The 17245-nt window shown below is 47.7% G+C and overlaps 1 protein-coding gene across 8 annotated transcripts in view; it reads left to right on the top strand.

The window, feature by feature from the left end:
• Positions 1-17245, top strand: part of LZTS3 (leucine zipper tumor suppressor family member 3) — a 134251-nt gene that overhangs the window by 101416 nt on the left and 15590 nt on the right. For 4 of the 8 annotated variants that reach the window (XM_073342955.1, XM_073342957.1, XM_073342956.1 and 1 more), the window contains 2 exons: positions 12067-12171; positions 15010-15498. In XM_073342955.1, the coding sequence (XP_073199056.1) occupies positions 15049-15498 (450 nt within the window). In that variant the 5' untranslated portion in view covers positions 12067-12171; positions 15010-15048. Of the gene's footprint in view, positions 1-12066; positions 12172-13250; positions 13540-15009; positions 15499-17245 lie in introns of all 8 variants that reach the window. The other 4 variants (XM_073342961.1, XM_073342960.1, XM_073342959.1 and 1 more) reach the window with 3 other exon arrangements.

The following is a 17245-nucleotide window of genomic DNA, read 5'->3' as shown; positions in this document are numbered from 1 at the left end:
GGCTTAACTCTTCAGCTAAACTCCAGTGCGCCCTGTCCCGGAGCATGGATGTGTGTGTGCTCCCTCTACTCGATGGCATACCGTAGTGCTGCTCCTCTACGCATCAGGGCCCATTCCGTTGAAATAGTAGCAGGACTCTTTCCTTAGCTGAAATCTGGGAACATGCGTCGTTGGAGCTAGAGGTTGTAGTTTCTCTTCCCCGTGTCCCTGGTGTACGGTTACCTGATGACTCGTGTCTGTGTCCTGTCTGTTAGGAAGTTTATACACACAGACACACAGAAGCAAGTCCAACAGTATTCTACTGGCCGATGTCTGGTCCCACTAACTGATACCGCTAACAGTGCTGGGGGAAGAGGGATCTCAGATTTACATGGTGGTTTTTAAGGACATTTTGGCAGGGACAGAGTAAATTACTTTTCATGATTTTTAACTGTGTTTCCTCTCCAGCATTTGTTAATACTTCCATAGACTCTTTGTTCTCTACTAAATCTGTCCTCTTCCATATAGTAATCTATCTCCCCCTCATCCCTCCACTTCTGTGTTTCAAATGGAGCTGAAATTAACATGGCCCTTTTCATTTAACATCACTTACCTTTATTTCTACAGTACATCATCATGCCAGAATGAGACATTGTTCCTCCAAGCGGAACAGCTCTCTAGGAATAGTGTCATCTATTTAATTACTGCTGTAGAACCAACAGAGGAAGCACTAAATATTATGTTTATGTAGGTCCTACAGAAATGTGTGCAGCATGTTTATTGGTAATAGAATGTTTGATTTTTTAAAAATCTAGCTAATGAGGGCTCAGAGAACTCTCTCCATTGATTATAACTATTATTAAAATGGGGCAGATATTTGACCTTCAAATACCCTTGACAACAACCCTATTCTATAAAAATCAAACAGGGACCCCATGCTTTAGTTCTGATGCAAATTCACTGAATTTTTCGGGCTGGTTATTAGAATTTTGTATTCCTCAGACAACGGGTTGAATCCTTTCAGCAGCTGGAATGGCACAGAGGCTATGTATGTCTTCCAAATTTGTTTGTAGTTACAGTGGTAACAATTAACCTATTAGATGAGAAATAGTGAGGTCTTTATAATCTGGCCTAGTTCACTGTTCAACTGCTTATCTGAAAGCTTTTTTAAAAAAATTCAAATAATTTTAGACTTTGCAAATGAATTTGGCTAAAGCAGATCTGACTATAGAAGAGTAATCAGATCAACATAATTGTTGTTATTATTGTAGAACCTAGAAGCTGCAACTGAGATTGGAGCTCCATTGTGCCATGCACTGCACAAAAAGACATAGTGAGAGACCATTGCTGCCCTAAAGAGTTTATGTACTAAATAAACCAGAGGTTGGCAATAAGAAGTCTGATCATCCTTAGTTCACAGATAGAAAACTGAGACACAGAGAGATTAAGTGACTTGCCCACAGCCCCACAGTGGGTCTGTGGCAGAGCCAGAAACTGAACCCAGATCTCCTGAGTCCCAGTCTAGCATCTTAACCACAAGATGATATTTCCTTGCCACTTTTAGAATTCAAGGCTCTCCTACTGCAGCAATGGGCATGCAGTATATTCCCAGGCAGATAAAAAGGTGATTGTATTAATTAGATATTGGGCCGGTAGGATGTTGTTAGAGCCATCTTTTCTGTCACAACATTAGAGAGTTAATTTGGAGTCTGTGCACTTTTGCAAAAGGATTTGCTGGGGACCCCGCTCCAGTATAATCCATCCAGACAAAGGAATTCCTCTCCAGCTTTTATTAAACACACAAAAAGAGTTCAGATTGAAATACTCGGAAATGGAAAGTTAGATCAACATTCATTCTGGAAAGGTTCCCTTGTCCTCCTTTTGTGTTTGCATAAAGCCTCTTAATCCAGGTTTTCATTTAAAGCCCCTTAGTAACCAAATGCCCTTTTTGGGGAGGGGGTGAAGAGCTGGTTCAATATTGATTTTTGTCTTAGTCATTTTTGTAGGATGCATCCTGCTGTTAAGATAAACATAACACAGAAGGGAGGATTGCAATGAATGGAAAACCTCTTCCCCCCTCGATGCTTGGTCCAGTTGTATGCTGCGGATGGGATACAACAGAGAGACAGGTCGGTCGCTAACAGGTTTCTTTGCCCTCCAGGCCTGGTCTTGATTCCCAGTCTGAGATGACTTCTGGCTGGTATGTTCTGATGCCTTCTCACCTGGGTCTCCCCTGCATCACCGTAGGGTAACTCAGACTATTTCAGGCTGCCATGTGGGTTGCCATCATGGTATAATGGAAGGTAGTCTGTTCCAAAGCTGGCCAAGCTTAAAACCTATTAGACAGAAGGGACAATCTAAACAGACAAGCAAAATGTTATGGGTTATAGAATCACAGATTCCAAGGCCGGAAGGGACCATTGTGATCATCTAGTCTGACCTCCTGCATAACACAGGCCAGAGAATTTCCCCACAGTAATTCCAAGAGCAGATCTTTTAGAAAGCATCTGTCTGTCTACTCTTGTTTAAAATCTGTAGGGTTCAGCACAACGTAGTTCAGAGCAGCATTAGTGGAGGGAAAGGGTCTCACTTGGGCACCTAAAATCATGACCAACATTTCCAAAAGTGGCTTCTAATAGCCATCTAGCATTTTAAAGATGGGATAAAAAAAGATAATAGAAGTGCTAAGAGAAGGATGGATGGTCTTGTGGTTAAGGCTCTGATATAGAAGCAGTAAATATGTAGCTAACAGCTATATGCCAGTAGCTTTTGAGAGGAGACTAGAGTAAGGTAGAAAGGCAGTGGACTGAGACTCTGGAGGCTTAGGATCAGTTCCTGGCACTACTACAGACTTCCAGGGTGACTTTGGGAATCTCTGTGCCTCAATTCCCCATCTGTTAAAGGGAATGAGCATGCTTCCCTTCTCCCACCCTGGGCCCATGTTCTCTATTTAAATTGTCAGTCCCTGCACCAAAGACCTATCTCTTAACGCGTGAATGTACAATGCCTAGCACAATGCAACTCTGGTCTCAGTCATCACCTCTAGACTCTGCTGTAATATCAGTCACGGCCCATGTGGTTACAGCAGCTGTCCCTATGTATCTGGGGGTTTGTGCAGCCCCCATGGCATATCGTTGGGTCTACATGAAATGTGACCAAGAGTAAGTGCACTAGGGACCCTCATCTCTCCTCCTTCCGCTCAACCAAGAGAAGTTTTGTGACCACTTTCTCTCTGGGGAGCTGCCCTGCGGAGGGAAGGTGCCAGCCGGCCAGTGCTCAGGCTCCCTAGGAACTGGCTACAGCCAAATAAATTCTGTTTTGCTGGACAACAAGAGCCTGGCATAGCCCCAAAGCATTAGTGAGGGGTGTGTATGATGTGCAGATGACAAACACCTGTCCCCAAGCTGGTAGGTTCGTTCCAGATGTTTTTCGTAGCTCCGTGCTATGCCCTGCAGGACCAGGCCTAGAAATCGGGTGTTCATCCATTCAGGAACAAAGGTCCTGTAGCCTTGACTCTGGAGGAAAGGGGCTATGTGCATCTGTGCCATGTTCCTAGTCCTGTCCCTGCCCAGTTCCCAGGGGCATGCTGTTCTGCTCAAGGGAGGCCAGGGATGCATCAATCATACTCTTCTTTCACAGCCAGCAGCACTTCAGTCTGGAGCAGAAGAGTGGGACCACATGGATCCTCTCCTCAGTGACTAACATCAAAGCTGTGTTGCGTGAATGTTTGGGATAGTTGAGGTAACCATCCCAAGAGTCACAGGCTGATCTGAAGCTTATCTGAGCCTCTCTGCTTAAGAAATCAAGTTGGGAACCTCATGTAAACTGTGTTTCTGTTTTTTGCCAGCGAGGTAGGGAACACTGCTAGAACAGCATCTGTTGCGGTATTTAATGAGCAGCGTGTTCTCTGGGAAGGACCGTTGTACACTCATCTGTAATCCCAAAAGGAGACAAATCAACCAAACAGGGCCAAAGAGTGAGGTAATTAGTTTTAACCTCAGTCTTCTCTTCATGGGACTGTCTCTGAGGAAGGACTGAGGTAAAAACTGACCTAAAATCAGAGCTGGTCTTTTTTTTTTTTTAACCAATTTTTTTCCCTTAAGAAATTACTTTTTTCCCCAAAAAATATTGGGCAGAAACAGTCATCAACGTTTTTGAAGTTTTTCAATTTCTCTGTGGAAAATGGTGTGCTCTTTATACCCTTTTCAAATTTTGTTATGCAAAAGATTACCGACGGAGATTGCAAAATGTTGCATTTGCCAAAACTTGACTTTTCAGTAAACAAATATATCAGTAGCCATTTTGATACCAGTCTTCATGTTTTCCATTAACGTTCCAGAGGAAAAATTCACATTTTAAAAAAAAAGGTGTGGTGGGGGGAGGGGGGAGAGGCAAACCCTTCAGAGCAAAAACATCTTGGCTATTTTGAAATGTTTCAGGAAGTAGGTTTTTGTGTTTTCCAACCAGAGGGCTCGATTCGGTGAATAGCGCTTTACGCCAGGAGCAGTCATTGGAACTGCCGAAGGAAGGGCACAGAATCTGGCTCTGAACGAGGGCTGGCTGTCAGTCAGTCACTATGTGTGAGGGGCTTGGGTGTTGGCTTCTTTCTGGGTGCCCACAGAGCGGAGAGTGGTGGTGAGAGTAACTTTGAAGGGATGTCGTTCAGCTGCATGTTATGGGCCAGCGGTCTGCTATCTGCCCAGGTGTTGACAAGGCCTGTGGCTTTTCCTCTACTGCAAGGATGGGCAGCTTTAAGGTGGGAGAAGGCCACAAAATCCACTAAAATGCTTTGATGGGTTGTGTCCTGTCCAGGGGTTGGGATGAGTTGGAGAGCAAGCCCACCCCATATTCACCCCAGGGCTCCTGTCGCACAGAGTTTGGCCCAGCTCCCTACTCTGTCCCATTTGTCTCTCACCACAGTGCTACATGACATGTGCCAGGTCCTCCCCTACCCCCCGGCAACCCTCCCTGCTCCCTTCCTGGCCCTGGCCTACCAGATCCCATCCCCAATCTGGGTTGTGGCAGGCCAGATAAAATGATCTGTCGGGCCGGATGCAGCTCCCGGACCGCCAGTTGCCCATCCGTGATCTATGGTGTGAAGCAAATGTAAAAGCTGCTTCTAAAAAGATGTCAAGCTCCTCCCTGAATCCCAGCAGGCAAGGAGTTAACTCTTGGTTTAGCCCTCACCCAGGTAGACAGGGCAGAGATGCAATGTAGGGATGGAGGCTGAAGGCCTAATCAGGCCCTTGGAGTCAAGCACTCTGCCCATTGGACTCAGTGAAAAGAGAGGACCCCCCACTCCAGAGCAGTTTTATAGGAGCAGAGAGGCCAGGTGTCTCTAGGGAGGCAGGGCTCCCCAGTTGTTTGATTCCTGGGCTTTAGCCTGAGCCGGGCCTGGTTTCTTTTGTTGATGGGCGTGGTGGGCTGGCTCAGGGGGTTGCTTCGAGGACCCACTGCCTTTTGGGTTAGCTCCTCAGCTGGTGTAAGCTGCCGTAGCGCCTTCAACTTAATGCTTGGGCAGTTTTTACACCAGCTGAGGATCTGTCCCTTGTCTCTGATGCCTGTTGGAAGCCAGCCCAGGACGGTGGTAATTGAAAGTGGTGGCCGTCAGACTGGTAGCTTATAGGGGTCAGGTGGTGGATTTCAGGACAGTTCTCAGTGGGCAAGTGTCCACGTCACAAAAACCATCGCACACTGTTAGCAGTCTTGGTAAAGAGGCCAGGCCAGGGCAGGGCTCAGATACTACAGGGAAGAGGGCCATATAAGTACCCAGACTCATAAGTCCGGAATGGGCCTTGGGGCTGTGCAGGGCAGTGTGGGGCAAGCTTTCAGTGTCTCTGTGTTAGACATTGCCTGGCACGAGAGAGATCCCTTGGGGAGTGTTAACAGTCTGTCTCTTGCACCAGCACTAAATTGACACGCCATTTTTTAAAAAAGGATAAAAGCGTCTCTCCGGTTACTTCATCTTGCCCTCAAAAAGTCAGTGTAAATGTCACCATGAAATTTACAAAGCTGATAACACTAAACTAGATTTCTTCCCTGAAACCCTGCTCATTTGATAGAGAACTTTGCATGTAAGTCTGTAACATTCTCTCCTCTTTCCTAGCACTGGGACCTTACAGTCACTCTGTGATATCAGCCACCGGCAGCAGGGATACCATAAAGGACAAGCGGCCTATAAAGACCAAAAATCCTCCAAAGTCATTGAAATAAAGATTACTCCTAAACACACACGTAATTAACTAAATGAAAAGTCTTCCCTGATTAGCATAATCCTCAGGCACAGAATGGGATGAGTTTTATTTGAGCCAGTTGATTTTTTTACACATCACTTTCCTTGGTGAGAGAGAGACAAACCCAGTTTCTGCAGTGCCTGGGAACCGGCTGGATTTATTGTCAGGCTGAGCTCTGTCATGGACTTCCTATCATGTTCTTCCTTGAGGCCTTAGGTGATGCACAGTGAGGTGGATGCAACTGTTGCACAACAGTGTAACGTCCACTAACACTTTGTGGTTGTTTGTCCCCCTGTAGTGGCTACACCATAGAATCATAGAATGTCAGGGTTGGGAGGGACCTCAGGAGGTCATCTAGCCCAACCCCTGCTCAAAGCAGGACCCGTCCCCAGTTTGTGCCCCGATCCCGAAATGGCCCCCTCAAGGATTGAACTCACAATCCTGGGTGGGTTTAGCAAGCCAATGCTCAAACCACTGAGCTATCCCTTCCCCCACCCCCCACCCCCCCGATCTGCAAAAAGAAAAGGACTACTTGTGGTACTGTAGAGACTAACAAATTTATTAGAGCATAAGCTTTCGTGAGCTACAGCCCACTTCATCAGATGCATAGAATGGAACATAGAGTAAGAAGATATATAGATACATACAGAGAAGGTGGAAGTTGCCATGCAAACTGTAAGAGGCTAATTAATTCAGATGAGCTATTATCAGCAGGAGAAAAAAACTTTTGTAGTGATAATCAAGATGGCCCATTTAGACAAGTTGACAAGAAAGTGTGAGTATATTTAACACAGGGAAATAGATTCAATATGTGTAATGACCCAGCCACTCCCAGTCTCTATTCAAACCTAAGTTAATGGTATCTAGTTTGCATATTAAGTCAGCTACTGCCTCAGTTCACCCTTGGCTTCAGTAGTAGATGCTAAATCCAGAGGTTTTTCAAGTTCTACAGCAAGTCAGCCTGGGCAATGATTATACCAGAACATTTGAGTGAAGGCTAATTTGCACTGAGGAGCAGGAGGTCTCTAGCCCCACTGCAAAGGAGTCAGAAGCACACAGGATGAAAAGGGGGCATAGAATGGAAGTGTCTGAGGTGTGGTCCTCATCATGATCATGTGGCATCCCTCTTAAGCCTAGCTTCTGGGCTGGAACAAGTTGATGTCTGCACAGCAGTGCTCTCATTAATGCAGGGTCAGGGTCCCCAGCACTCCCCATCTTCTTCACTGCTGACACACTGCATTCTTCACTGACGCTGGGCATCGTTGGGTCCGGAGGGGGCGAGACGACAAACTTGAATACACTTGCGCTCTCTTTCATTTCATGTATACAATGTTTTGTGCCTTAACCATGAAGTGTCCCCACCCTGAACTGGCAGGGCCACCTCAAGTGTGTCTACACTGCAATTAAAAACCCGTGGCTGGCCTGTCCCAGTGGGCTCAGGCTCCGGCTAAGGGGCTGTTTATTTGCAGTAGATGTTCAGGCTCAGGCTGGAGCCTGGGCTTTAGGACCCTGTCTGGTGGGAGGGTCCCAGAGCTTGGGCTGCGACGTGAGCCGCATGGCTATACTGCAATTGAACAGCCTCTTAGCCTAAGTCAGCTGGCACGGGCCAGCCGTGGGTTTTTATTGCACCCTCAGTCCCTCAGCTTTCGGTCGTTAAACTGGGACAGCGAAGGGGACCAGTGTTATGACCAGTCTGGAGGTCTTTTGTGATGTGGGCAGCTGTGCACTGGACTGAGGCTACCAACTTATTTGACACTGGTCACCAACCTGTCATCTCACAGTCACCACTTAAAATCCCTGGCAACGCCGGGGCGTAAGGGCTCCTGTCCCTGGACCAACCCACTGAGCTCTTTCTTGCTCAGTCAGCTGAGCACTCAAGCTGGGAAGAAACGAGGCAGTGGTTTGTCGGTGTCTCGCTTTTGCCATGATCTCATCTGTCGGAGTTTGTTGCAGCAGCAGCTGATAACCCCTATTTCCCAGCAGGGCTTGGCAGGCACTTTGCTACTGCTGGGCTCATCAAGCAAAAGAACAAGCCGCGAGTAGAGGAGCTTTGGAGTGTCGCCGGCCAGGTGCGTGTCACCTGACATGCCTCTCGCTGTCATTTTGGCGTGGAGTTGCAGGTCTCAGGGCGCATGTGGTGCTGGCCTTAGCACGGCCGGAGCAAGGCAGAGCTAACTGCATGCCATGAGGGCGACTGCTCACTTACAAACACCTCTGACTTCTACTCCCCCCTGCACTCCCTTCCCTGATTGCTGAGCGTGTGCTCCAGGGAGCTCTGGGGAGAACCCTGACTCCAGTGCTGTTCAGACAGTTTCTCCTGTGGTGCCATTTCAGCGAAGGTCCAAAGCAGAGTGACTAGCTGGGAAAAAGAAAGGCCCTAATCCTTAGTGCTATCGGTGTGAAAGTGAATGGACAAAAGGCAATGAACTGCTACATAGACTCCCTGCACCAATATCTAGCTCAGGCAGGGGAAACTCCCATTGACTTCAGTGGAAGCAGGGTTAGACCAGTGCTGAGCAGCTTGCATGTGAAAATCCCACCCTGGAATGGAGAAGCCCTGTGACAGTAGATCACAAGGTCGCTCTCCCTGCCGGTGCAGGTCTGTTCCCTAGCGTATGTTCCATGGCGCTATCCTGTCTCAAAAGAACGGCGGTTCCATGTGTGCCTTCGGAAGCTGATCCACAGTCAAGTACACCTCACTCCTTGGATGCTTTTTTGGTTCTTTTGTTTTTGTTGCTCTTCAGTCTAAATTTTCCATAGCTCAGTTTCATCCCTTTACACCAAATACCAACTTCTGTTTCCCTAAATAACTGCTTGCTCTTTGGAGTTTACACCCTTCAAACATATGTGCGCATTGCAGCTGTTATACTACCCCCAACCCTTGTACCAGTGTTTTCCTGTGGGGGTTCTGCTGTCTCCTTGAAGCCAGCGACTTATTCCCTTGCCCAGATATTAAAGAAATAGGATTGGCTGCCTAAAGAGAGAGAATTTAGGGAGTGGGCTGAGCAGTCCTGAGGGAGGACCCATAGGAGCAGCCAAGCCTGGGTAGAAGGTTTGAGCAGAAGTTTGTTATATCATTGTTAATTTTTTGTTGTTAAATACAAACCCAAGAAAGGGGGTGAGCTTTGAGTCTTCTCAGTGTGTGGACACTGGTTTGGAGCAGGTTGGAAATTACATCAGCTCACACCCCTCCTCAGTGCTTTTATGGAAAAAATTCCATTGGGTTTAGTAGAGATTAAACCAATAGGTTTCTGGAGACATAACTCTGAAATCCCTAGAGTGTTCTATCCCTACTATAGACTCATGTAGGCTTGTTTAAACACTGATAATGAGGGTATCCTTCTCTATTCACTTCTGTAGGCTTTGTCCATAAGGGATGGTCCCTTAGCTAGGCAACCCACAATAAACTTAATCTTTCCTGCTTGACCAGACCCTTCAGCCCAGTACTCATTTTGAAGGCTATTATTTTCCGCATATCCACCTTCTTGTCATTGCCTTTCTGTTACAGAAGTGCCAGGGACTGGACTGGCTGATCCGAGTGCTAATTTATTTCACTCCGTTAAAAAGTGACTCTGTATAATTTGATTTGTAACAGTGATGGGCTGGAGGGCTCAGTGGTGGCATAGTCCTAGCAAGGGGCACCCCCACGGATTGAGATTTGGGGTGAGCTCCCTGCTTCTGCTGGAGTCATGCCTTCTCTGAATACTGCTACGCCTTCCCTGCCAGAAATGACTTGTCCCTGGGGGCTCAGAGCAAGTGTTTTGCCTTTCCAGTGAACTAGATCAGCGGTTCTCAACCAGGGGTCCACGGTCCCCTGGGGGGTCTGCAAGCCCTTTAAAGGGGGCTGGGGAGCCCCACAGCTCGCCCTGAGCCCCAGCGCTGAAGCCGGGAGCGGTGCAGAGCTAAAGCCGGTAGCGCCACCCACGCCCCAGCCAGGAGCTGTGTGGGGCTAAAGACGGTGGCCCCCCCACCCTAGCCAGGAGTGGTGGGGGGCTAAAGCCGACAGCCCCCCCACACCCCAGCCGGGAGCAGCGCAGGGCTGATACCAGCACCCCCTCAAGCCCCTGAAGCCAGGAGTTGTGTGGGGCTGAAGCTGGCAAACCTCCCCACAAAGCCAAAGCAGCACTGGTAGCCCCCCACCCATACACAGCTCCTAGCTACCCCCTCCCTGCACCCTAAGCTAATCCTCGGCCTGCACACAGCCCCTAGCTACTCTATGTCTGCACCCTGAGCGGTTTTCAAACTTTTTGAACTGAGTCCCCCCTTTGAGTTATATTTTTTGGTTGCGTTCCCGCCACAGCCCAGACATGCTCAGTGGCCTCCTGAGTGAGTCAGGGGGTAGAGGTGGTGCTCCCTCCCTGGATCCCCGCTGGGCGGGTCTGGCTTGAGCTCTGCCAGCTCTTGCCCTCCCCCCGCAATAGAAGTAGAACTATGCCTATGCCCAAGGATCCCCCAGCCCCGAGTTCCCAGCCCCCGCTCCCACTGGGCCCTGGCATTTTTATAGCATGTTGAAGGGGGTCTCAGCAAGAAAAATTTGAGAACCCCTAGACTAGCTTCTACCATTATCTGATATGTTAAGATAATGATTTCCCTGGGAGGATTCCCTGGGGCGCTTCAGTCTTGGGTGCATTTCAAGTGGCACAAGATGAACTCCTGGCCTAAACTGTTGATAGAGCTGGGATGTTCTTCTAGAATGAAGCACTAACATTTCCAGCAAGTGGCACTTCATAGAAGCATCTCTGACCAGGCTTGCTTTCTTGATTAATGAACACTTTCTTCAATCCTTCGCCCTTCTTCTCTGCAGCACAAGTGCTCCTGGAAGACCAGGAGTACTAGGGGCTACATTTTAGTCGTAGCCTTTGGTAACATGAGAACAGCCATATTGGGGTCAGACCAAAGGTCCATCTAGCCCAGTCTCCTGTCTTCCGACAGTGGCCAGTGCCAGGTGCCCCAGAGGGAATGAACAGAACAGGTAATCATCAAGTGATCCATCCCCTGTCGCCCATTCCCAGCTTCTGGCAAACAAAGGCTAGGGACACCATCCCTGCCCATCCAGGTTGATAGCCATTGATGGGCCCAACCTCCATGACTTATCTAGTTCTTTTTTGAACCCTGTTATAGTCTTGGCCTTCACAACATCCTCTGGCAAGGAGTTCCACAGGTTGACTGTGCATTGGGTGAAAAGTGACAGCACCTCACTGCCTTACAGTCGCATTGAGGGGTGGGAGTTCTACTGCTAACCGTGTGTCACCTCCCCTGTCCAGGGTTTTCTGTTTGAAATATATTCTGCCTGTTGTAATGTCAGACTGGATTTCTGTATAGGAGCTGGGGATCTTTTATTTGCTCAAAGCTATCAGGGTGAGATTATTTACAGGGAAGACCTGAAACTTTTTCTAACAGGACACGATGAGAGACAGGCCTGAACCAGGACCCCAGGTTGGAATCCCCGCACGCTTTCGTACCCTTACTCGCAAGAGCACAGGGTTAAAATATGGGCAGGGTGTGGGTGAAGACAGGGATTTGAGCATCCAGCTTTTCGCTAAGCCCTTGCCTCATGACTTGACAGCCACCTGGCACCAATCTCATTAATATGTGATATGGGTCCCCTGCCCAGCTCATCAGTTTTTCTCCTGTGCTTAGGTGCACAATTCTGCTCACCTGCCCTAGGCAGGATCAAGCCCAAGGTGGTGTAACTTGCAGGGCTGCAGTTTGATCAGGTCACCTTTTCAGAGCAGAACCCAGGGAGGGTGGTGGCAACGCAAAGGGCAAAGTCCCTAGAAATGCAGCTGAATAAAAGAAAAGTCAAAAGTCATGGACCTCATTGTAATCTTTTATTTTTCCATTCCATTTTTAGTGCAAATAACCAGAGCCGTGAGTATGCTGTGATAACAGGGGACACTTGGGAGCGTAGGAGTTGCTGTATCGGAGCCGACCTTTAGACCTAAGCTGGCTCGCCAAAGTAAATAAAACCAATTGTCCTATTTTGCTTGGGGGAGGGCTAACCTCGCAATGACACCCTGGGCAAATGAAACATCCCACTGAGACCCCCAGCATGGTCTGACCCTTTGTGTCCGAGCTGCTATGAACAGATCAGACGCACATGTCACTTTCCATTGAGGATCTCCAGGGTGGGATCTCCAGGCCCAGATTATTGTCACACGGCTCTTCCTTGTGATTTTTCTTCTTCCCTTGCATTCAGAATATTGGCCTTCTCTTCTAATAAACAACTGCCCATAGCTAGGATTGGATCAGATTCTCCAGTAATAACCAGTAGGGTGATCAAAATAAAGGAATTTCAGTTTTTTTAATAGAAATGATTTCATACTGATGAGGTGCTGGATTAAGTTAAACATTATTGAATTAACTAGTGATTGAAATGAATAGAAAACCTGGTGTTGTCATCAAGTATAACATTTTTCAGAGTAGCAGCCGTGTTAGTCTGTATTCGCAAAAAGAAAAGGAGGACTTGTGGCACCTTAGAGACTAACAAATTTATTTGAGCATAAGCTTTTGTGAGCTACAGCTCACTTCATCGGATGCATTCAGTGAAAAAAAAAAATTGTCATCTTCCCAGAAACCCTATTCAGACAAAATCTAGAGTGACCTGTTCTAGGGCTTTGTATTTTATGGGTTGGCCATGTCTTCAGGATCTGGTTGAGTATGGGTTGTGATGTCCTGGGGGTGCACATCTAGATGTCTGACGAGGACCATAACCAGAGATTGAGGATAAAAAGTACATCCTAATCTTTACACCAAAACACACACACACACCGTGCATGGTGGGGCAGAATTTTGGGAGCTTAGTTAGCATAGTTTGGGTGCTTGTGTAGTGCAGACGTGATCAATAAAGGTCATAAACCTAAAGTTTCAAATGACTAGTGATTTTGGGTACCCAATTTGAGACACTTTTAAAGAGGGCGTGATTTCCATAAAGTGCTGACCAACTGCCCTCTGAAAACCCAACCCATTTAATATCCCTCATGTTGAGGACCCAAAAAATGAGGGATCCAAAATCACTATTTGTTTTTGAAAACACAGGCCATAGTTTATCACTCCAGAGGCTCAAAGCCTTGATTTAAAGAATTCTCCCCTGTGACCTGGGATGCAGCCATGAGGTCACCTCTTTGGCCAATCACTTAGTATGAAGATGTTCCAAGTGAGATGCCTGCATTGAAGAGAGGATGGAGATGGACTCCTGGGGCTGGAGGTTCAGGACTGGTGCATCCACACCTAAAACACTCTGGCTCCATTTGATGCTGGTACATATGAGGGAATTCAGAGGAAAGCCACACAAATGTTTACCAGGCTGGAGAAACCGACATAGGAGGTAAGAGAAAGAATTAAATACCAATAGTTTGGCTTCAGCAATAACGAGGAGGAACAAGATAAGCATCTGCAAGCGTATGAAGGGTAAACAGCCAAAGGGGACAGGGCTTGTTTAGGGTGATCAAAGGGAGAATGTTTAGTAAAAAAGAGAGTAAAAATTTGTAAAGGAAAATTTTAGTATGACTGTCATGGGGGGAAAGCTTTTTATTCCACAGCCTCCTACAGCTCACGTTTAGTCTCTCCAGGGAGGTGGTGGAAGTTCCATTTCTTAGGACATTTCAAACCATACTGGAAAATGTACTGGAGGGAACAATTCCACCCAAGCCCTGTGATGGACCAGGTGGGACCTCCATGGAGGAATGTTCCATCCCCAGTGACTGTTATTTTGGCCTGCGAGGTATTGCAGCAGTGACTCGGTAGCTGGGTCACCTTAAACCGATCAGACCCCAGTAGACTGCTGTTGGGCAGCGCTGCAACACATACCTGCTACAGCACATGTCCTGCTCCTCCAGCTCCGGTGAGCACAGACCTCAGGATCCCCGGATGGAGAGGAACCAGAGCAGTTCTGCTGCATGGGGACAGACAGGATTTGGGGAGCCTATGCAGCAGGGCTTCCTGCATGCTCTTGCCCATAGAGGCACACAGAACTGGGCAGGGGCAGATTAGGGGAGGAGCAGAGTCAGTGGATCTGCTGCTAGCAGAATCCACCAGCCATTGCTTCCCACAGGAGAAGCAGGGTCTCAACCGCCATGGGAGTTAACACAGTCACAGGAGCAGGTGCAGACCAGTAGCTGTCCTGCTCCGCAGGCTGGGAGGGGAGTATTCCTGCCCCAGCGCACACAGCCCAAGTGCTCAGAGACACATTTGCTCCTCTGTGTTCATAGATTCATAGATATTTAGGTCAGAAGGGACCATTATGATCATCTAGTCTGACCTCCTGCACAATGCAGGCCACAGAATTTCACCCACCACTCCTAAAAAAGACCTCACACCTATATCTGTGCTATTGAAGTCCTCAAATTGTAGTTTGAAGACCTCAAGGAGCAGAGAATCCTCCAGCAAGTGACCCGTGCCCCATGCTACAGAGGAAGGCGAAAAACCTCCAGGGCCTTCCAATCTGCCCTGGAGGAAAATTCCTTCCCGACCCCAAATATGGCGATCAGCTAAACCCTGAGCATATGGGCAAGATTCATCAGCCAGATACTACAGAAAATTCTTTCCCGGGTAACTTGGATCTTACCCCATCTAAAAACCCATCACAGTCCATTGGGCCTATTTACCATGAATATTTAATTACCAAAACCATGTTATCCCATCATACCATCTCCTCCATAAACTTGTCGAGTTTAATCTTAAAGCAAGATAGATCTTTTGCCCCCACTACTTCCCTCGGAAGGCTATTCAGTGCTCAGCAAAGGCGAAATAGTAAATAAAGGCAATCCAGTAACTCTCTCCTTTTCCTCTCTTTCAGTGCCACTGACTCATGCCTCAACTTCACCTCTGAGTTGCCATGGCCAAGTTAGAGACCGTGTCTGCTCTTAGTGACCCAAGCTACCAGAGCCAAGACACCTTCCACTCGTTTGCCTCCAGGCCCTCTGAATCTGCTCCCCAAAACACTATGGGAAGCGTGGGCAGCGGAGTCGCCAATGAGCAAGAGTTTGCGATGAAGAGCGTGGGAACCAGGACTCAGAGCAGCAGCAGGCAGGCTGATGGCTCACGGAATGGCTATTCCACGCGGGAGATCTCTAACCGTTACTCCGGGGAGGAGAAAACCTACAAGTCAGAGAAGATCTCCAACTCCCTCTACATCAATGGGGACCTGCGCAAGAGTGAGAAGATGAAGACAGACATTTGTGGGAACGTTACCACCAACAACGAGAAAAACCTGCCACCTCCTCCCCAGTACAGAGAACCCAGTAACCCACCAAAGATATTGCCAGTCTCTGGCAAATTGGACCAGGTAAGATTCCGATATACCTTGGTGCCGTGTGACGCTTGCAGGGTGTAAGTCCAGTGATGCAAATCCAAACAGTGAAGCAGAGAGAACAGGACAGGTCTTGGTCTGTAATTCTCAGTGGTCTCAGGAGGCTAAGCAGAGTAAAACTCTACCTTCTGGGACCTCGTGAGATTGGTAATGAGTCTTTCACTGCTATGCTACCCAAGTCAGAGTTAGGTCCAGATTTTTAAAGGTATTTAGGCGTTCTTAGCATTGCAATGTCTCTGTGAGTTAGGAGCTGAAATATTTTCAAAAGGGATTTAGGCACTTAGGAGCCTGTGCAGGTGTCACAGATGTACGCCTCCATGTAAAAAGAGTTGGCTAGTGGCAACAGGGAAGCTAGACTCTTATGGGTCAAGCCTGGCTGTGAAACCCCAGACAAGTCCCTTCACCTTGCTGTGCTGAACTGATACTTGAAATATTTTGAGATGCTCCAGTGAAAGGCTCTATGTGGGTTCAATCCAAAGCTTATTGAAGTCAGTTGAAAGACTCCCATTAATTTCAGGTTTCAGAGTAGCAGCTGTGTTAGTCTGTATTCGCAAAAAGAAAAGGAGTACTTGTGGCACCTTAGAGACTAACAAATTTGTTTGAGCATAAGCTTTCGTGAGCTACAGCTCACTTCATCAGATGCATTCATTGGAAAATACAGTGGGGAGATTTATATACATAGAGAACTTCAAACAATGGGTGTTACCATACACACTGTAACCAGAGTGATCACTTAAGGTGAGCTATTACCAGCAGGAGAGCGGGGGGGGAGGGGACGACTTTTTGTCGTGATAATCAAGGTGGGCCATTTCCAGCAGTTAACAAGAACGTCTGAGGAACAGTGGAGGGGGGGGAATAAACAAGGGGAAATAGTTTTACTTTGTGTAATGACCCATCCACTCCCAGTCTCACTGCTATGGGTACCCGCATGGCCCCACAGTATGCCAACATTTTTATGGCTGACTTAGAACAACGCTTCCTCAGCTCTCGTCCCCTAACGCCCCTACTCTACTTGCGCTACATTGATGGTATCTTCATCATCTGGACCCATGGAAAAGAAGTCCTTGAGGAATTCCACCATGATTTCAACAATTTCCATCCCACCATCAACCTCAGCCTGGACCAGTCCACATAAGAGATCCACTTCCTGGACACTATGGTGCTAATAAGCAATGGTCACATAAACACCACCCTATACCAGAAACCTACTGACCGCTATTCCTACCCACATGCCTCCAGCTTTCATCCAGACCACACCACATGATCCATTGTCTACAGCCAAGCTCTACGATACAACCGCATTTGTTCCAACCCCTCAGACAGAGACAAACACCTACGAGATCTCTATCAAGCATTCTTACAACTACAATACCCACCTGCTGAAGTGAAGAAACAGATTGACAGAGCCAGAAGAGTACCCAGAAGTCACCTACTACAGGACAGGCCCAACAAAGAAAATAGCAGAACGCCACTAGCCATCACCTTCAGCCCCCAACTAAAACCTCTCCAACACATCCTCAAGGATCTACAACCTATCCTGAAGGACGAACCATCACTCTCACAGATCTTGGGAGACAGGCCAGTCCTTGCTTACAGACAGCCCCCCAACCTGAAGCAAATACTCACCAGCAACCACACACCACACAACAGAACCACTAACCCAGGAACCTATCTTTGCAACAAAGCCCGTTGCCAACTGTGTCCACATATCTATTCAGGGGAC

Source organism: Lepidochelys kempii, chromosome 4, assembly GCF_965140265.1.
Source record: "Lepidochelys kempii isolate rLepKem1 chromosome 4, rLepKem1.hap2, whole genome shotgun sequence".
NCBI lineage: Eukaryota > Metazoa > Chordata > Testudines > Cheloniidae > Lepidochelys > Lepidochelys kempii.
Note: the sequence above shows the minus strand (reverse complement) of the source record. Positions and strands in the feature narration are given on the sequence as shown.